General features: G+C 34.0%; 1 protein-coding gene across 1 annotated transcript; it reads left to right on the plus strand.

The window, feature by feature from the left end:
- Window positions 1–4,505: 4,505 nt before the first annotated feature.
- LOC104246594 (uncharacterized) lies at window positions 4,506–21,381 on the plus strand. Its single transcript, XM_009802434.2, has 7 exons — window positions 4,506–5,267; window positions 6,641–9,514; window positions 10,726–10,779; window positions 12,537–12,882; window positions 13,490–13,583; window positions 13,680–13,758; window positions 20,838–21,381. The coding sequence occupies exons 1-4, from the start codon at window positions 4,773–4,775 to the stop codon at window positions 12,789–12,791; spliced, it is 3,678 nt and encodes a 1,225-aa protein (XP_009800736.1). The 5' UTR covers window positions 4,506–4,772; the 3' UTR covers window positions 12,792–12,882; window positions 13,490–13,583; window positions 13,680–13,758; window positions 20,838–21,381.
- The last annotated feature ends 471 nt before the right edge of the window (window positions 21,382–21,852 follow it).

Raw genomic sequence — 21,852 nt, forward strand, 5'->3', positions numbered from 1 at the left:
GTCCGGGTAATTTTAGGACCCCAAATCATGAAATACTTATAATATTTGTACTCTACTTGTTAATTTAAGTGCCTAAATTATATTGAAACTTGATAAAGGATTCATAAAGACCAAATTTTACTTACTTGAATTTTGGCGGGTTACTTGATCGTTAATAAAAATTGTGCTTCTTTGTGTATTAGCCTTGTAATAACTTTTAAGTCGGATGTTCATAAAGTATTCTCTCTTCTTGTGGAGCGGGCCGTACGCCTCGCCAGTATAATAGATGCATCTATGGTTCGTGTCGCTCGACCCTCGGCAATGTACATATTATTCTGGATCGGGTCATATGACCTCGGCATAAATCGTGCATGTTAATGCTTGGAGCCCGAATACACTTGATATTATTTTCATGAATTGAGAGGTTATAATATATTTATTTTCTCGAGATTTATTTGGAATTAGTATGTGTTAGTGGAGGACTTTTGGAACTTACTATTGGTTAAAGAATCATTTAATCATTGTTGCTACTGTGTTAATATTATTGTTCACATATTCTATGCCTATTTAGCATTCCTGTATTTTATTGTTAGCCCATAATAAGTGTCGATGCCGACCCCTCGTTACTACTTCTTCGAGGTTAGACTGGATACTTACTGGGTACATATTGTTTATGTACTCGCGCTACACATCTGCACTAATCGTGCGGGATCTGAGGCAGGTGCATCTAGCAGTCATCCCGGCGCACACCCTCAATACCCCGAGGCTTAGTGGTGAGGTGCTTTCCGAGTACGTTTTACAACACTCGGGTCTCTCTTTTGCATTTTATTTTCTGTCTACTCTATTTCAGACAGTAGCTTAGTGTTTTGTATATTCTATTAGTTGTTCATATACTTGTGACACCAGGTCTTGGAACTCATGCTAGTAGACTTTATGACTTTGAGCATTTATTTCGCTGCATTTGCTCTTACATTGGTTTTTGCCACACTTTATTAAATTTTCTACTCCTTATGTTCTTAATAAATGAAATTCAACTACTTTGGAATTATTAAAGAGAATAATTACATGGTTAGTTCACCGTTGGCTTGCCTAGCGGTGACGTTGGGCATCATCGCGACCTATTGGAGAAATTGGATCGTGATAATAATAAAAATGATAATAAAATATTTTGCCTTTGAGAAGCTAATTGATATGTACAGAAGGTCGTTTTCCCCCTTCCGATCGGCACATGAATTGAGTTGTTGAAGAAGAAGAGAAGTAAATAAATGTTTTGCCCAAAGAATTAATAAGGAGGACTCACATGACTGAACAATGCTAGCTTGTAGTATGAAGAATATGATGAGTTAATAAGCATTGATCGTTCTATATTATTTTTTTCTCATCTTATAATTATGCAATCGTCCATCTCTATTAAACTAACAGGAGAGTCGATTACTTCTCTAAACCATCAATAATAAAATTTTCATACTTTTTGACATATTAATTGTCATTTAACACAACAAAATGGTTATTTTTTCCGAGCTCTTGTCAAATAGAGTTCTCAAATGATTCTTCCGAAATCTTGTGCCCTGAAGCTGAAGCTCTTGCATTAGAGCTGGTACAAGCTTGGGTGAAAAAATCTCGTTTACTGTCTCTTGTATATGTACTCAGGCAATGAATTGGAATAAGTTTAGAATGATCAGAATATGGCTTTTCCTTTCTTTTTTGTGACTCTATATTAATTCTGAGATTATTGTTATACAAAATTCTATTTTCATGCCCACAACAAAAAAATATCATTTAGCATAATATTAGCTTCTGAAACATAAGTGTCGATCTGAAGGGAATCTGTACGCGTTAATTAGCTTCTAAAAGACAAATTATTTTCTTACTATTTTTATCATTATTTTTTTACTTCTTTTTGTCCTTAGTTTAAGGATATCAAATAGGAAAAGTATAAAATATTAAACTGCCTTTTTTAGATTTATCTTTTAAGTAAACAAATGGGACCGATAAGTCCACTTGTCAAATAATAAAGAGCCTCACATAAATATGATATGGAATGTGAGACATAAAATAAAATTTCTCCACTCATCCCACTGGCCACTGTCTTAACAAGTGATAATTAAAATAGTGAGGTTTCCTTATTCGCAAAAGGAGGTAACCGGAGACTTATTTTGGCTTATCATACAACTTCAATATTTATGTAAATTTATTATTTTCCTTCGTCCCTACTTTAAAGTTTAAACCTGTGTATTGCATGAATAGTAGTGATATAGACATTAAAATAGTAAATAATTGATTAGCCACTTCAAAACTTAAGCTAGGTTAAGTTTGTCGTTTCTACTGTAATCAGATTTTGCTTTTCCAAATAAGGTTGATTTATGCAAATATCCCTTTGGTGTTTAAATTTTGTCCCTCTTTTAAAAAGTTTTACAAATATCCTGGGGTCTAACATTTTTCAAATTTTCTGTTTGTTCAAAAAAGACTCTTTAGATCGTGATCTAAGGCTTATCAGTTCATTCAGTTCCAAGATTGATAAAAAGAGGGATACTTTTTAATTAGCTAATAAATAAAAAGAAGAAAAAATATCAGCTATGTCCATTTATAAGTAGCTTATTACAAAAATTGGTCAGTTCTTAAAATATTAATAATATTAGCCAATTAGCTATTTGTAGCAAAAAAAAAAGATCAAATTTTTTCTTTCTTTTGAGTGCATGTTATTAGAATAAATTGGATACATCTTAAGGAGTTTGAATCTCAATTTTGGGATGATTTGGGGGAGTTTTGAGGTGGTTTAAATTGAAAATTCGAAGTAGAAGATGAAACATGAAAAAAATATGTGTATCACATATGAATCATATTTGTATCAAATGTGTATCACATGTATATTTGTGTGTGTGATACATGTGTCACAAAAAAAAAATTGAACTCGATTTTAACTATAAATTTTGATACCAAATCACCTCATCTTCCTCAAAATTTTTATATTGACTCATCTATATGTTTTCAATGAATTTTAACCATTTTCAATGAATTTTAGCCATACCCATTGAAAAATGTCCTTTTTTTTGCTTAGATTTTTAAAATCTTGTATATATATATATATTTGTATTTCATCACCTTGTTTGCTACCTCATCCATGAATTTTTTTCGGTCTTGCATCTAATGTTGCTGATCACGCTTAAAAATATGGAAGAAGAGTTTTCCGTATGATTTTCGGAGAGAAGAACTTTATTTATTTGGGTTTTTAATTTTTATATGTGCTTGACTTATTTTGATAAATTCATGATTAATGGCTAGAAGTTGGTGAGTTGAAACTTGAAACTTGAAACTTGTTTGGGAATTTTTACAACCAAAAGTTTTACTTCCAACATTGCAACCGGATGGGATTACCTACTACTCGGGGCATTTGCATCTATACCCGCTTTTTGGGTCACGTTTTAACTTGTGACCGCTTTACAAAAAAAATTGAAAGCGTACCCACTTTTTCGCGTAACTTCAGCATACGGGGCTGAAGTAGCAAAGGCAATCACGCAAAACTTCAGCATTCTAGTAGACGGGCCTGAAGTAGCAAGTGTGCTGAACCAGGTGAGCTGAAGTTTTTGTTTGCAATTGCTGAACTTAAGCATATTAACTGAAGTTTTGTTCTCTATTTACTAAAATTTTTGTTTGCAATTGCTGAACTTAAGCATAGTAGCTGAAGTTTTGTTCTCTATTTGCTGAAGTTTTTGTTTGTAATTGCACTAAATAAGCTGAAGTTTTTTTTTGTCCTGGATTCATTAGTTTTGTCATTAAGTTTTTTCAAAAACTTCAGCAGAAGATGCTGAAATTATTTGGTTCATTTATAAAAACTTCAGCACTAAATAAGCTGAAGATTTTTTGTCCTGAATAAGCTTTTTCAAAAAGTTCAGCAGAAGATGCTGAAGTTATTTAGTTCATTTGTAAAAACTTCAGCACTAAAAGCTGAAGTTTTTTTTGTCCTGGATTCATTAGTTTTGTCATAAAGCTTTTTCAAAAATTTCAGTAAAAGATGCTAAAGTTATTTAGTTCATTTGTAAAAACTTTAACACTATATAAGTTGTAGTTTTTGAAAAAGCTTTCTAACATACTAGATAAATAATCAGATTGCAAATAGTATCTAAATCATAAATTTTGGAAATAATAAACGTGAAAAGAATAGAATTATCGTTGTCTACTAACTTACGTATATGAAAATATTCACAAATTATTGTCTACTAACTTATGTAATTATTTATAATTTATTTTTAAATAATCTTATAAACATATTTATGGCAATCATCTCATGAACTGAAGTTTCATAACAGCACCAACAACAGTAGAAGAAAGAAGAAGAAGAAGAGGAGAAGGAGGAGGAGAAAAGGATTCAAATTATTTAAAAAGTGAGTACAAATTAAATTATTTTTTTTTAAAAATGGGTATAAGTTAAATGGGGCGACCAAATAGGGGAGCTTTGCAATTTTTACCTACTACTCGCACTCTTATCGGGCTACCCAAAAAGCTTTTGGACATAAGGCTTCCCTTGTTGGACTACGAATTGTGTAGCCATTGTTAGCCTTAACCCTTAGCCCAGTCCAATAATTCAAGCTCTGACTAGCTTCCCATCGTATCGTACTGTCTCGTCTTCTACGTTTCAACGTCATGGATTTGACGGCAAATTTTCAACAGATATTCTCACGCGCCGCCGCCGACTGCCGACCGCCACGTAGAGCTGTTTCTGCTTCATTATAATGGACGATACTGTTAGAGTTATACACCAATTACACACGTGATTCTTCCCGCTGTCAGTTTCAATGGACTCCTCAAAATTACCAAATCCTCAATCCATGCGGGTCCTAATTCGACCTCCAATTCCACCTACCCACCCCCAAGATCCACCCCCTCCTCCCCACCCACCTCCATCAGACGTACCACCCACCTCCTCCGCTCCACTCACCCCTCAAAATGGCGTCGTCGTGGTTGGCTTTATCGGAAAACGCCATGATGACGTGGCTTATTTGATGAACCGGATTATCGACTCTAATGTGTTTGGCTCGGGGGGTTTAGATAGGCCGATTTTTGTTGAAAAACCGGATTTTGCTGTTACTGAGTACATGAAGAGTTGGTTTGAGTGCAGGAACATAAGCTATTATCATGATGAGGAAAAGAGGATTTTGTACTTGCAATTCTCTTCAACTCGATGCCCTGTGATGATGGAAGACAAAAATTTGGAGTCTAAATTGGGATTTGATTCAATTTTGGAAGACCGCGAATTTGGTGATCTCCAAGCTATGCTCTTTATGTTCTCTGTAAGTTCTTTTTCTTTCTTTTTTCTGATATATTGATCAGTACACGAGATTTCTGTGGTCAAAGTGATTTCTTTATTCCTTGTTATCTTAGATTTGTTTCTTGGCTGTACATTAGAGAATAGAGATTAATGAAGCTTTCGAAATATGTATAAGTAGAAAACAGGAATTAGAAACATGGACACACATTGCTGTTGTAATGAGTTCTGCAAAAGTTTCATTGTTATCTTTCTCAAATTAGCTGAGGTCGGGTGAAGAAATCATCAATACCAAATTCCAACGAACGCGAAAACGCTAGATGATTTCTTCCCATTTGTCCAAACCTTAGTGGACAAAGTTACCTGGCACCTTTTGTTGGTGGGGTATTAGCCCGTTTGGATTGGCTTATTTTAAGTGCTTTTCAGCCAAGATAGCTTTTAAGCCATTTTGTAGTATTTAAATAAAGCAAAAAAGTGCTTTTAAGCACTTGTTTTTAAGCTAAAATGACAAAAATAAGCCAAAAGCCAAAAGCTAGAATTCCTAACTTATGGCTTATGCTTAAAAGTCACTTAAAATAAGCCCATCCAAACGGGCTCATAGTAGGTATCCCATGGAATTAGTCGAGTTGCGCGCAAGCTGGCCTGGACACCACGGTTATCAAAATAAAAAATCATCAATACCTATTCCCTTACATATGGACCTGTTTCATTTATTTGGAAAAGAAGAAGCGATTAAAAAAGTAGGCACAGGATGAGGCTGTTTGTTCATTGCAGGAAGCGATTGAGCACAGTGTTTTTGATGTAGCTAGTGGAAAAGTAGAGGTATTGGATTGATGTAGTTTAGGTTAGTCATAAATGTTTATTTCATTAAACCAATTGAGTTATCTGATTTTTATTTGTTTTACTCAGGAAAGCTTGCTTCTTGTTATTGGCAAAGTTTTTGTTTCACAGTTGTATGGAAAAAGTGTGTGTAGAAGAGTTTTGTATCATTTCAAACGATTTTTTTCTTTCTCATGCCTCAATGAGCATGTACTGATTGTTGCTTAGTGTTCAGTTTGAGTTGCCATCTTCTTTACTGAAGGGTGAGAATTGAGTTTGAGACTTACAGTCCAGTTCTTCTTCTTACCATGTGCCTAAAGGTCTTTTCCAGATTTTGTTTATTAGTAGTGCTAATCATATTCTTATGTGTCAAGGAAGGGATACCTACTAGTAAAGACCCTCCACCTCCAACCTTAAGGCTGGGGATTTTAGACAGGTAGCAAAGTGGGAGGGAGGGTCACTTTTGGGCTCCTGGGTAGGGGTTTGGGAGGTGGAGTGAACCATATAAGCTTCTGTTTCTTATTTCATACTTGACCTTGTTAATCATAGAGTGCTACTCAACCATGCTTAGCTATGCAGGTTTGTCATGTTGTAGTTTTTATTCAAGACGGGTCACGCTTTGACACCCAGGCACTGAAGAGACTTCGCGTCTTGCAAGCAGCTAAACAAGCAATGACTCCATTTGTGAAGTCACAATCTCTGTCACCCTCTGGATCTGGCTCACCTTTTGCATCTCCATCACGTAGAGGTGCATCTGGAAGATCATCTAGCAATCCTTCTCCTATCAAAAGCCGTGGCATTTTCAACCGAAATAATTCAGCAATTACTCTGATGTCAGGTTTAGGTTCATATACCTCTTTATTACCCGGGCAATGTACTCCAGTTACGCTTTTTGCTTTTCTTGACGATTTTGCTGATGATTGTCGTAGTTCAAGTGTTGAGGAGCCAGCTGATATTTCCTCAGCGAATCAATCATCTAGTGCTGGTACCTCGGCTCGGCCAAGCTTGGCTCCAAAAGGTTCTGGTTCTGTGGTTGTGCTTGCACGTCCTGTGAGTAAATCTGAAGGTGGGTTCAGGAAGAAATTGCAGTCTTCTCTGGAGGCACAGATTCGTTTCTCCATTAAAAAATGCCGGACACTGTCTGGTTCTGAAACTGGTCATACGGGTTCAAGAAGTGGGGGTGTGTCAAATTCTGCACCTCTGTTTTCCCTTGATGCATCAAAGGCTGTTGCACTTTTAGATATAACATCTAATAAGAGAGGTGAATCCCTTGAATTTGCCACTGGTCTTGTGGAAGATGTTCTGAACGGGAAAGCAACCTCAGATTCTCTTCTGCTTGAAAGTCATAGCCAGAGTGCAAATAGAGAAGACATACTTTCCGTCAAGGAGTTCATCTGCAGGCAGGCTGACATATTAAGAGGAAGAGGGGGTGTGGTTTCCAATACCAACAGTGGTCCAGCTTCTGGTGTTGGCATGGTTGCTGTTGCTGCTGCAGCAGCAGCTGCTTCTGCTGCTTCCGGAAAGACATTTACTTCTCCTGAACTTCCACATTTGGAGAAATGGTTATCTTCTAGTCAGCTTATTCTGCAAGCAATCCTTTCAGCAAAACATGCCATTGTGGATGAGACTGAAATTAGTAAGAGAAAGCTGCAACAAAGAAATTCCGTTTCACCACCTGTTGAAGGAAATGCCTCAAAAGTTTCAGATCCACTTGAGATTGCAATGTCTTATTTGGAGAGTGGTAGAGGGGTAAATACTAGGTTTTCTACTTTATGGTGCCAAAAGGCCCTTCCAGTAGCTAAGGCGACATATCTAAATGAGTTGCCTCCGTGCTACCCAACTTCCCAACATAATGCCCATTTGGAGAGGGCTCTGCATGCCTTCAATTCAATGGTAAAGGGACCTGCTGTACGGTTTTACTTGCAGAAACTGGAAGATGAGTGCACATCCATCTGGACTTCTGGCAGGCAACTATGTGATGCTGTTAGTCTCACGGGAAAACCATGCATGCACCAAAGGCATGATGTAGAAACTGGCGGTTTATGTTCAAGTGATGACATTAAGCCACATTCTAGTGGGTATGTCTTCTTCCATGCATGTGCATGTGGTCGTTCAAGACTCCTGCGGCCAGATCCTTTTGATTTTGAAACAGCTAATGTTATTTTCAATCGTTCGATGGATTGTGACAAGCTTCTTCCCACAATTCAGTTACCCCCAGGAAGTGATACAGGTGGGCCCATTCAGCCCCTGTCTTGGAGTTTAATTCGAGTTGGGAATGCAAGATACTACCAGCCATCTAAAGGTTTGATACAGAGTGGCTTCAGTTCTACCCAGAAATTTCTTCTAAGGTGGACCATCCTTCTTGAGAAGCCAAAACGTGAGAATGGGCTACTATCAAGCAATTCACAGCAAGCAAATATGAATACGTTTAATAGCAATGCCAGGGATGGGCCTAACAAAGATGCAGGCATAGAGAATGCTGGTGCTTTGAGTGTACAAAACGGATATCAAATCCAAAAGAAGTCCTCTGCAGGAAATGTCAAAATAGATGATAAAGTAAATAATTTTGGTAAAGGAGTTTCCAACTTTAATATGAGAAAAGCTTTTTCTGAGGTGGTAGCTGGTTCAACTGCTGCAAATTCAGGATTTCCTCCCCTACAATCAAATAAACTAATTATGTCAAATCCAGATAGGAGTACTAAGCAAAAAAGTGCGAGAGATGGGGAAAGAGAGAAGGTTAATGAGATTAGTGATGAACCAGTATCGGAAAAAGTTGCTGTAATTCCTGATATTCATGAAGTTAAGAATGATAGTATTACTGTTTCTAACGATGTTACTAAAGGTAATCAAATTTTCCAGATAGGTACTCATTTGGATTCAATGAAGATCAATAGAATTGAGAAGATCAGACCAATTACCTCTTCTAAGCACGCAACCGTTTACATTGGATTTGAGCATGAGTGCCCCCGTGGGCACCGCTTTATATTAACTGCGGACCATCTCAACAATCTTGGTTCTCCTTATGTGTTGCCTGTAGAATCTGTCGTCTCTTCATCTTTGGAAAATATCGATCATAAGGGGGTAGGTCCCTCTAGAGGGGGTAAGAATGGTGGCCATGGCAAAGGCCGCCGCCTGGCAAATGGAATCATTCCTACTTCCTCTAGGAAGGTTCGGAATCTGGAAAAGTCAAATGAGGGGTTGGATGACGGATATTCAAATATAGAAGGGCCAGCTCAACTTTCCAGGCATCCAGTACATGCTGCATCAGGGGAAGATCTTGCAACTGGTTTTCAATCTCTAAATCTCGATGACTCTGGCTATGCTACCTCCTTGTTAGATAGAAGTTTGCCCATATACATGAACTGCCCACATTGTATGGAATTGAAGATTAAGAATGATCAAGCAGATGTGAGATTTGCAGGAACCATTTCGCAGCTCCAGAGGATCTTTCTGGTGGGAGTCTTACTTCTGATATTGGTTATTTTCCTCAATTTTCCTGAATCTTTATGGCCTCCTAAAGAAGTATCCCTCTTTATGTGATTTCATTTCAAGTGCTTATCTGATTCATTGTTTCTATTAATCAAATGAACAGGCTTAGGTGATATTGTTTCATGTTTTTTTGTACCTAAACCAATTATGAGTGGATTCTCTGTTAAGACACCTCACAATGTAAACATATGCTTTAAGATGTCAGCTAAGTGCTAAATGATCATGTCTATCACGCTATATGAATTGATCTCCTTTATTGTGTCTCCATGTTCAAACCAACTTAAATGTAACAAAAAGTTTTCCTAACCTTTATTTATTGCAGAGCTTGGTAAAAAAGAGCAATGATGCTACCAGTTAATTATAAAACTCAGAATCATATAAAAAAACTGCCAAGTAGTAAGATCATGCAGGAGCACGAGAAAAGCAAAACTATTGAACCTCTCTATCAAAGTCATTCTGAAAAATTCTTATGCACATGAATAGGTTTTTTGCGAGTAATTGTATCTTGTAACCTCTAATGAGGAAGCTCTTGAAATTTACATTTCGTTACATCTCAGGCGTAGGTACTTACCCTGTTTTGTAAAAGCTACACATTTTCACCAATTTCATGGACATATCAGCAGTCTTATTCATGGCCAATGGGCTGCATATGATAAAGTTCTACAGAAAGATAGATATATTAGATATCTTTTGGTCTTCTCTATTCAACCTAAGTCTGGTAAGCCAGGAGAGAATGACCTTTCTTTTGAGGATTATCATGTACAGGTTGGAAACGGGAGAACTGCAGCTACAAGTTACTTGTTCTTCTGTTTTCTTGTTGGATATTTTTTAATATTCTCTGTTTAAAGGACCTATTTCATGTGAAATACAGTGAGTGTGACTGTGACATGTTAGCTAGTGCATCAAAACTGTTGTTGGTAACTGAAGAAGTAGGTTACTTGTAAATAACAGATCTTAGAAATTGGTCCATCTTCTGCATTTTTTTCAATTTGTATGGTTCCTTCCCATATTTCTAAAAGTTTTAAAAAAGAAATGATTTTGATGGTTACACTTCTAAAACTGAACTGCAAATTTTCTGTATGTTTCATGTCCTGTTGGTTCATATATTGGTTCATATATACATGAGAAATTCACTTCGTTTGCTAGTTGTAATGAGTATGCTCTTTGTCATGCAGGTTACACCTCACTTCCCAGTCATTTTAGCAGCAAACCCAGTCATACAGTTTGAGGTAACTTACAGGAACTTTTGGTATCGAATTAACTTATCCTTGTCCACCTAATCATATGAAGCCCTGATTGTTTTTGATCTCGGCATTTTGCATTACTCAATTAACCTTTGATTCCCAGTCTGTGCAATACTCATACAATGTTTGGTACCATTTTCTTGACGTATGTATTTATGTTGGATGAAGTGTTGAATAAGAATATATGTATTAGTGATACTGGGTAAGAGCACCCAAAATAGAAAAAAGTACCCAAAATGGTGGCTTGTTTTAGTAAATAAAAGTCCTTTCACTTATTTGTTGTCTCTTATGTTGCTGTTATTATCTTTCTGGCATCTTTTGTTGTTACAGGCCTTTTCTTTTGTTTCTTTTTGTTTCTTTTGTTTTCTTTTGTTTCCTTTTCTGATATTATTGTCTCTTCTGTTGAGCCGAGAGTCTCCCGGAAACAGCCTCTCTACCCTTTTGGGGTAGGGGTAAGGTCTGCCTACACTCTACTCTCCCCAAACCCCACTAATGGAATTTTACTGGGTATATTGTTGTTATTGTTGTTGTTGTTGTTGTTGTTTTAGTAAATAAAAGAAATCATGATAGTATTATATAGTAAGAATTTGTAATGGTTTAACTTGAAGTTTCATTAGACGAAAACTTGAAGATTGGTGTCACAATCTGTGTATAGTGATTCATGTATTATTATTAACCGCATAACAATCCGTACATTTTAAATCATGCACAACTAGTCTGTGAACCAAATGATTTCTTACAGTAATCTTTTTGCAAGTCAATTACAGTAAGTTAATGATCAATAAAAATGACCCCTATTGACATGGGATTGAAGTGTAGCTTATTGATCAATTGTCGGGTTGCGGAAATTGATAATGCAGAGGAGAAGTATTTGTTAGGTGACATCGAATCTTAATACTAATATTAAAGGTGAAAAATTAATTTATGCTGCATTCCGTGAAAGAACATCTGACCTCTGTTGTGCTCTATATCAAAAAGCATCTGACCTCTTTGTGGATCTGTAACTGCTATTCCGTTAGAAAACATGTTGCTTTACACTGGAATTACTTTACAGATAAAATAAACATGTATTACACTAATAGAACAATGGAAAACAGATTTTCCAAGAAAATGAACTTGCCAGTGTAATAAGCAGAGGCTTTGCATTCTACTTTTATGCTGGCCAAACAGTGGAGTAAGCTTCCTGATTATTCCACAGATGGAGTAGGTCGTTGAGGTGCTTATAAGCAATGCTAGGATCTGGATCTCATTGTTGAATTATCTGACCACCTCATCTAAACTTAAACTTATTAATTAATTATATCTTTAACATGCTCCTCAAGCGCGGGCTTGATTCTCTTTCATGGGCCAGATATGTGGATATTTTTTCTGATAATAGGTAGTGGTGGGTCTTGAGTGCAAGACCTCCGCTTGCTCTGATACTATGTTGAATTGTGTGACACCTCATCTAAAAGCTTAAGTTGTTAGAGACAACGCACTTTTATTACTTTATTATATCTTCAACTCACCTAAATAAAGATTACAAGAAGGCTAAAAAGGTTTATAGCTCCTCTTTTATTTCAATGTAGTTGCCATTGTTGGCTCACTGGATCCTATTCAATGGGATGCTTGACTGCTTGTTGTCACAGCTTCACGCATCTTTTTAGATGTTATGTTGTTTCATTTTTGGTGTACATCTTTGGAAATAAGCATTTCAATTATTCTCTCAATTGCTGAGTTTCTTTTCTATTTTGACTTTGTAGGAGTCATGTCTCCCTCCATCTATGCCAGACCGTAAAAAGAAGTTGCAGTTCTGTCTTGGATGTCGAGTAATTTTACCCCCAGAGAGTTTTCTGTCACTTCGACTACCTTTTGTTTATGGTGTACAGCTGGAAAATGGAAACCTCCATCCTCTTATGCCTTTTGAACAGCAGCCTCAACTCACTGCCTGGATAACGAAAGGCACAACATTGCAGCTTGTATCCAAGGACAGCAATCATGAGGAACTATTTACATAGTCAAATGGATGAACTCTAATCTAGCTGGTGCTGAGTTAATTTTATTAAGCATTTTGAACTGCACTTCTTGGACATAGTTCTCTGCCGTCAGGTAAGCATTTGATCTAGCATGTTCTTAAAATCAGAATCCTGTTTCAGGCTTTCAGCTTTGCTTTTGTAGGATGACATTTAATGATTGCAGTCATAGAAGGACAAGGATGGAAAAAAAAATCTTTTGCAGCATCTTTTTTCTTTAAAAACTTATAAGGTGCTGCGATGATGCTGGGTTTCAGCTCTTTCATCCCCGGTTTATGTGATTAACATTTTTCAAATCTCTGTAAGGCTTACACTCCAGAGGGATAATAACAAAGACTTCATACTTGTTCTACAAAAACAAAAGGTTTAAATCTTACTGAAAACCCTAATACCGCGGAAGGTTATATTCACATGTTCATTTTGGTTGTGAATCTTCTTCTTTGTGTGACACTTATGTGTCAGTATTTCTTGTTGGATGTAAGTGAGGATTCAAATGCATATTCCTGCCTTGTACGTGCCCATACTCTCATAATCCCCATACATACTCTGATTGGGGCGTAGTGGACTGGCTAATGGAAACCATCCTGGTCCTCCGTTTCCAGACACACTACCTACATGAAGTTGTTTAAAGCTTTGCAACTATGCTAGACTTAGTATTTTCTTTTGTTTCTTTTTGTTGTTAGATGCATGCAGGATAAGTTATTTATTCGTTGTGATAGCTGGGAAATGCAATTGCCCAAGTACGTGGGAAGAGAAGAGGAAGTTTCCTCCACTTAGGTGATGTACTGCGGCTGACTACTCTTATCTTTATCATGGAAATACCTGTGGAAGCTAATTCATATGACACCATATCTTGTCTTTTTTCTTGCTCAGGTGGGTTTATTATGCTATCACTCGGCAGACCTGGTGATGGCTGGTTCATCATCAGCGGCAGGCGCTTTGGAACTTTTTGGTATGCATTTCTTCATTCTTTAAAATTGTGCATCAAAGTAATGCAATATGAAATTCTAGGGATAATTGTCAGCTTGCGAATTATAGTTGGAGAATTGCTAGTTAGGGTTATGATGTTGCATTGATTTTTGTTAAGTGTTTAAATCATGGGATCAAGTATTTTGAACTGGAGTCTTGTGATAAGAAGACTCCTGCTAGGAAGTACCAAATTGTTTGGCTGTGTTTATCCCAAAATGGTCCGTATGCAACAATTCAACACATTGTCTTGAGATATAGTTAGGTTAAATAAGTAACAGTGTTGGACAAGACATTACTTATCAGAAAAAAGAAATAATGTATTTACCCAACCCAACTGCATCTGTGAGATCAGATGTGCAAACTTATAGGTTAGCATATGAGTTGTGGGTAGATGTTTTCTTTTTTTTGATTGGTAAAAGTATAATTTTATTGTTTAAGCAGCACTAAGATTGTGCTGAATATGTACAGCAAAAAGCATAAGAATACATTCCCTTTATTCTGAAGAGAGCTAATAAAATTTGTGGCTCTATCTGCGTCTTCACTAAATTCCTGTGTACTCCAAATGAAAGCAAAAGAATATATTAAACTTTTTATCTTGCTAATTGGCTCTTTCTTATTTTGAAAACATCTTAAATTCCTTTCTTTCAAACACTCCGCCATATACAAGCCGGTAGAGTTTGCTATATTTGAACTAATAACATTATGATATCTATCTATAATTAAAAGGAGAAGAAAAAAACATTCTCATTACGCCAAGTGGCATCATCATAATATGCCATTTGGCACTTTAGGACAACCCTCCAAAAATATAGGAGCTACAAAATTATTTGAAAAAAATAAAAACTCCTTCACAAATTTCAGATTTCTTTACTTTTTTAAAATATGTATTTCTTTATTATAAATAAATTAACTGATTTTAGATATACATTTTTTAATCTTTAACTTTTAAAAAATAAATCTGATTTAGATTATTATCTATCTATATTATATTAAAAGGAGAGTAGTGAATCATGAGGTTAAGCCAAGTGGCAAGCTAAAAAAAAGCCACTTGGCAATTTTAAGACAACATTAAAAATTTGAATTATAAATGGAAACATAATTAATGGAAGTAGTAGTTCAATAAGAATTGTTTTTTAATTATGATACAAATCTCTATTAGTAGTATAATTTAGTTAATATTTTTTTGTATAATTATGGTAGGGACGAATTTTAATTAATTGATCAAGCTTTGTAACTGACCTTATTTTGGTACAATATACATTACTGTATGTATCTTTAATTAAAATTTTATGTATAATTCAGTTATGGTAGGTATCCTTTTCTGAGAAAGAATCAATTAAAATTTCGTTTTGTATCTTACACATCAATTTTAAGATGAAATAATAATTCTTTATTTAGTACAAGCTTTGTATCTAACCTTATTTGGGTGCAATATACATTACTATAGGTATCTTTAATTAAAATTGTGTATAATTCAGTTATGGTAGGTATCCTTTTTTGAGAAAAAATCAATTAAATTTTTATTTTGTATCTTACATCATTAATTTTAAGTTGAAATAATAATTTTTTATTTAGTACAAGCTTTGTATCTGACCTTATTTGTGAACAATATACATTACTATAGGTATCTTTAATTAAATTTTGTGTATAATTTAGTTATGGTAGGAAAAATGAGGTTATATTAATGTTGACAATTCGGACAAATAAATATTTCTTAAAATAATAGTGAAAATATTGTTGCAACAATTAGAGTTTTTACGATTAATATTTGAATTGAGTATTGCTAGGTTAAGTTTGAAAGTATAAGATGATTTATGAAAATGTGGTCCAATGGATAAAATAGAAGAATAAGATATATTTGAATTTGAGATGGGACTTTTTTTTTAATATGATAAGAAAAATCATATTTAAGAATATGAGCAATAGAGTTAAAGTTTCTATTGAAATAATTTTTATTTATTATTTGTATTATATTAAAATGAATGTGATAAAAGTGGATATTAAATTCAAGTAAACTAATAAAAAGCACATGACAATGTTAATAATATTTAGTATTGAATATACAATAGCAAAATAAGAAACAAACAGAGAAAAAATCAAAATTTCTATCATAAAGAACAAAAAAGGATAAAATTTATTTAAATTTGATATAAAAAGTTTTTTTAAGTATGATAAAAAAGGTCATGATGTGGATAAGGCCACATAACTGAAGTTTAATAGATTAAAAAAATTAAAAAAATCAAAATATTAATAAATTAGAGATAATGCAAGGTTATTTATACTAAGAATTAGTTTAAAAAATAAAATAAAGTAAATATATAATGCTTAAAAATATTACTAATAAATTTAAATAATTTAATAATTTTGAGTATTAATTTTAAATAAAATAAATATTTATTTCAAGATTAAAAAATCATACATCAATTTATATAATAATATTAAAGGATATAAATAGATTATGATATTAAATAAAGACGCATGTTAATGAAAGCCACATAAGAAAATAAAATACTATATATTAGGTAACTTAATAGCAATAATCAAAAATTTAAAAATATTTAATATTAGAAATAGAAGGGAAAGACGATTTGAACTTGAGATTTAGATTAAAATTATGGTGAAAACGCTCAAATTATGGATAGGACTACAAAATTAAAGTTTTACTAGATAAAAAACTAAAAATTAGATAACAAATTAAAAATAAGGAATTACAAAATAAATATCTCATATGGGTAATTTTATGAACGAAAATTAAAGTCTAATTTGTATCCTAACTTTAAAAGAGAAAGAAAATTTAATTACACGTGATACAAAAAACAATTACAAGAAAATTCAATAGATTTAAAATATAATAATAAAAAATTTATCTATTAATATTTTAAACTAATTCAAAGTTATAACTTAAAATAAAATGTGATATTATATATTTTGTTTATTGGTAAAATATTAATGTAAAAAAACTAATTAAAAATTCATAGTAGGAAGAGGATGTATAAAGAGGAAAATAGAGATAGTGTGAGAATATTTATACTTGGAATTAATTAAGTATATGTATATTAAATAATTAAATAATACTCAAATATATTATTGAAAGAGTTAAATGAAAAAAGAGTTCCAAGTAAGAGGATAAAAGTACAAAAATAAATTAAATTTTAGGAATATTTTTTTTTGTATTTATATATGTTTATCAAAAGGGTAATAAGCAAGATATCAAGTCAATTGGTAAGCTAATAAAAGATCACATGAATATAACATTATTAAGTAATAGATAATGTAATAACTATAAGCAAAGATTAAAGAGAGAGTTGTTTTGGGTGAAATGTAGAAGGATAAAACTTATTCGAATTTGTGGTGAAACATAAAAAGGTAGTAAGAATTTTGTTAAATAATATGCTCAAACAAGACATATAACAAACGTGATATGTTTAGTATTATTTAATATTGACCACAAAATAAAATACAAGTACTAAATCAAGGAGTTGCATTGTTACAGATATAAAATAAAAATATAAATAAAAAGAAACATGTTATCTGGAAGTTTTAAATTTTAAGGTAATTTCAATAACTCAAATTATAATTTGCTATTTGTGTCCGCGCATCGCGCGGGTACTAATACTAGTATACAGTAATAGTTCAAACATGTATTGGATTGTAAACTGGATAAAGATTTGTTTCCAATAATACCCTTGGTTTGTTAAACTTTAGCCAATTAACATTTAGTTTTGGTATCATGTGATTATAATGATTATAGTATTGCAATTAATTATCAATTTTTAGTTCTCATATCAAGAATACTATTGAGAGGGAAATTAAAATGAATATACTAAAATATTATTTTCTGAGCAGTAAGATAAAAGTATATTTGCAAAGCACCAATGTGGTATTGAAATATTTACAAGTACGACGACTTCACTCCTTTTATAATCAAAAGGAGGCAAGGGATAAATAAACATTGCATTCATCTTTTAAGCATGAAAATTATATTTTAGAAACAAATGAGAGAGAATAAGTAAAAGATGGTTTACTAAATAAGTAATAGTTCTTCCATCACGAAAAGCATAGCGGTATTCAAAGTTCTAGGGTCAACCCATCTAATTTATAATGTGTATTTAGACATTAATTTCTTAAACTTTTTGAAATAACATTTACATATTTAGATTTTACACAAGTAATGCAGATCAACCTTATATAGCTGAAAATATCTAATAAATGTTAACAAAATTGTAGTCATAACAAGTTTGTGAGTCCCAAATATGGTGCCAACCAAATTGGATGGATGGAGTAGCATAAAGGACATTTTTCTCATTTATATGCTCTCACGTAGGTATAGCTAATCCATGTATTGTTATCTAATGTTCCCTCCGTTTCTATTTATGTGACTAGGCATGGAGTTTAAGACAGAAAGGAAGACTTTTAAAACTTGTTGTCTTAAATATGTCATAATATCTGTGTGGCTATAAGGCTTTTGAAACTTGTGGTTAAACATGTCATAATATTTTTGTAGTTACAAAAGCGTAAAATGTGGAAGTTTAAGTTAATTATTTCCAAATTTAGAAACAGGTCATTATTTTTGGAACATATTAAAAAGGAAGTAGAGTCACTTAAACTGGAATGAGGGGAGCAAATGTTTTAGAAAGCTGTGGTCAATGAAACAAATTCGTGACTCCTAAATAGTAATGGTGTCGAACAAATTGGGATGGATGTAGTAGTAATATAAAGGACTTTTTTTGTAATTTACATGCCGGATAATTAATAATGTGACTAAATATAACAACCAATCAGCACATGATTAATGCTTAATTAAATACTGGTGTTATTTCTAGGAATTCAATTTACAAAACTCACGCCAACTCTGGTAAGTGTCCTTTGGGCAAATCCATCTCAACTGTGATTCTGGGATTAAATGGGCAAACCCTTTAAAGAACAAGAAATAAGGCCAAGGTCTACAGTCTAAGAAAGATCGGGTGCATTCTTCTCGATAGGAATGAAGCTGTGGTCTTTTCAACACAGAATTCAATAAGCTTAAAAGTAAACAAAATACCTCCATTAATCATTCTTAACCAGATCCCAGCACTTCTAGTGAGCAATCTGACCCGATCTAAGAGCAAAAATCATCCACAAGGCCCTTTATTTGGCCGGGTGCATTCTCTTAGGAACTTTGTTTATCTGAAAATTCCTCTTTACAGCTTTGCGCTGCACGTTTACAAGTCTTCCATTTTCTGAAGTATCGCATAGTTTTAGTCTCTGGATATCTTCTTTAATCCCTCATAAAATAGAAACCTTCCAAGGTGTGGAACCGCGCATTAGAAATGCACTCTGAACCTAAGTTGCTCGGACACGGGTGCGGATCTAGAGGTCGGATCCTTCGAGATGTAAATTCTAAATTCGAGGATACAGATCCTATTACGGATACAGGTGCGGGGATTCGGCTAAAAATAATTCAAAAATATAAAAATATCTCTAAATTATGAGAAATTTTGTGATTACTTAAGTAATGCTTGTAAAGTGCGGATTTCTTTTTTATTCTCAAGTTGTAGATACGTAAAAGATTGATTTTCTCGATAAATTATGCTATTTTCTTCAAAATTTACCCTAGTTTTGGTTCTGATTTCGGAAATTAAATTGTATCTCGTCTTGAATTTTTCCATCCGTCGTGGTCAAAGTACCCAAAATTGTTTAACCAGATCTGGTACAGATCCCATACCCACACCCTTACTAGTGTCATGACGACACGGGTGCGGCACCTAAACTGCCATGTCAGAGCAACTTAGCTCTGAACTCACTTTCCAAGTAATGGACAAATTGATAATAACCGATAACATTACATAAATGAAGAAATATTTTAGGTTTCTTCTTGTGTAGGTATGTTCTGCAGGAGCTGTGCCGGCACTACCAGTCAGAAATTAAGGACCTCTATTGTGGCAACTTACAAAAGAAAATATAGTTGCTGTCACTTGGTTAGCAATGGAAGCTTAATTTGTTAATGGTTCTTGCTAACATACTACACATTTTCTAATTTCTTAAAATGTCCCTTATAACAAATGAACAATGTGTTAATGTTAGGGGCTCTTTTGTCATTTTACCGAAACTCAATGTCCAATTCTCATTCCCTCTCTCTTCCACATGTCCTCCTTTCTTTTTCGTTCTCTCAGATTCTTACTTTTCTTTTCGACTCCCAAATTCAACTTAACAAAGCTCTTTTCATTGCTAGTTGTTGCTTTTCTCAACAGGTCTCAACCATTAAAGTTTTCAGAATCCCACTCCCAAAGAATAAATATATTGAGACATGGAATAACAAATTACACCCATATCAATTATAACTCAAATTGAGTTTTAAATCAGAGTCATCTTCACCCTCACCCGACATTATTGTTTATGTTCTTATCTATGCTCTTATTTGGATTTTCTGGAAAAAGAAACGAAAGAAGCCATGAACGTGGCTTATCCACCAAAAAGATCTTAATTCATCACTTACAACTTCGTTTTTGTGTCTTAGAAAACGCTAATGACGGGATGAGTTCATCTTAAGAACATAATTTACAGTAGAAGGTGTTTAATTAAGAAAACGTGTGGAAATTCATAAAGAATTCACAGTGAAACAAACTTGGATTTCTTCTCTATCGGGCACTAGGTGGGGCGGGGGAGGAAAAAGCTGGATCAGAAAAGACGGAAAACCCATTTTGTTCATGTGTTGCTAATTTGCTATTAGGGACATTTTAGGAAATTAGAAAAAGATTATCATGCTAACATACTACCGTCATGTACTAATGTTAGCATGACCCTTTGTTAATAGGGTAAATCATATAAATGACAGTGAAGTAAATTCAGACAATTCTAAAGTTAACTACTAAACTAAGATGCTAATCATCGTACCGGTTGTTGTGGTTTGCTTTTCAGCTTTGTGGGGAATGTGATACTGTAGTTGACTCTGTACTTGCCTTTGACATCGTAAAAGCTTTCTTTCTTTACTGTGCATACTTTAAAGTTAAATCCACTATGCTATATATTTAAGTAGGAAATCGGTAGTAATTAGTAATGTTTTCCATTAACTTTCTTTTACAGTTGAAATACCGGGATCTTTGTACGGTGTCTATTCAACGTTGGCATCCAATGATCTTCGGATTTTGCTTTGGGTTCAGCTATAGTAAGCTAGGGGAAAGAGTACACCATATGCAGAACCCTTGGAATTTTTTGAAGAATGGATCTCTAATAAATAGAGATCTTTGTATCCTTGAAGCCCTACCGCTGTTTTAAGCGTTTGTAAGAGAAAAAAAAACAGTGGTATGAGGTGCATTAGTTGCTGGAGCTAATATTAACAACTAGAAGGTGTTGCACTTGTGCATTAAGATTCAGAGATTGTGACCAGCTAGTAGAGCTAGTTCTCAGGGTGATTTAATAACATTATAAATTGAACAATGCTGTTATGCCTTCTGATTGTAATATGTAGAGGCATGTTAACAGCTAGTTTTCATTTGTGTTAGTCTCTCTAAGAGCTGGAAACTTATAGTCGTGCATAACGTATAATCTAATCGTTTTGCGACTTTTATGAAAAGGGAGTCTTAGTTCCAAACACGCATAAGTGTGAAGATTGAAGACCTTTTCTATATTTCATTATTATTCATTACAAAGTGATAATGGTGCAACTGGAATTGATGTTTGCACTGTAAATTTTGACTTGGATATGTGCACTCAGGACGCATAGTACGTTGAAGTTCTCATCATAAAGGCGGGAAAAGGGAAAATGCGTTTTTTAAGTTATACCAACTTAATGAATAAATGGTATGTGCTTTTACAGTATAACGTTATACCAACTTATTGAATAAATGGCATGTGCTTTTACAGTACATTGTTCTCCCTTATCTTTAGTTTAAGAATATACAATGTGATCTTAATTTTATCACTTAATAATTGTAATTTGGCGTAAAAATTGAGTTGGGCAAGCGTTTACGCAGTACAAAGTTGTGGTTTAACTCAACCAAACATGTCATGTGAGGAATGGGTACCAATAGCTATCTGCCACTTCCCCCCATTCCCATTTTGTATGGCTGTCACTACTAGCAATAGTAATCAGCCAGGC

Source organism: Nicotiana sylvestris, chromosome 6, assembly GCF_000393655.2.
Source record: "Nicotiana sylvestris chromosome 6, ASM39365v2, whole genome shotgun sequence".
Lineage (NCBI taxonomy): Eukaryota > Viridiplantae > Streptophyta > Magnoliopsida > Solanales > Solanaceae > Nicotiana > Nicotiana sylvestris.

Excerpts from the sequence above, each read along its gene's own strand:
- LOC104246594 (XM_009802434.2), top strand. The coding sequence starts at position 4,773 with ATGGACTCCTCAAAATTACCAAATCCTCAATCCATGCGGGTCCTAATT. Across the intron at positions 5,268-6,640 it reads CTATGCTCTTTATGTTCTCT|GTTTGTCATGTTGTAGTTTT; the intron begins GTAAGTTCTTTT and ends TTAGCTATGCAG. Across the intron at positions 9,515-10,725 it reads AGCTCCAGAGGATCTTTCTG|GTTACACCTCACTTCCCAGT; the intron begins GTGGGAGTCTTA and ends TTTGTCATGCAG.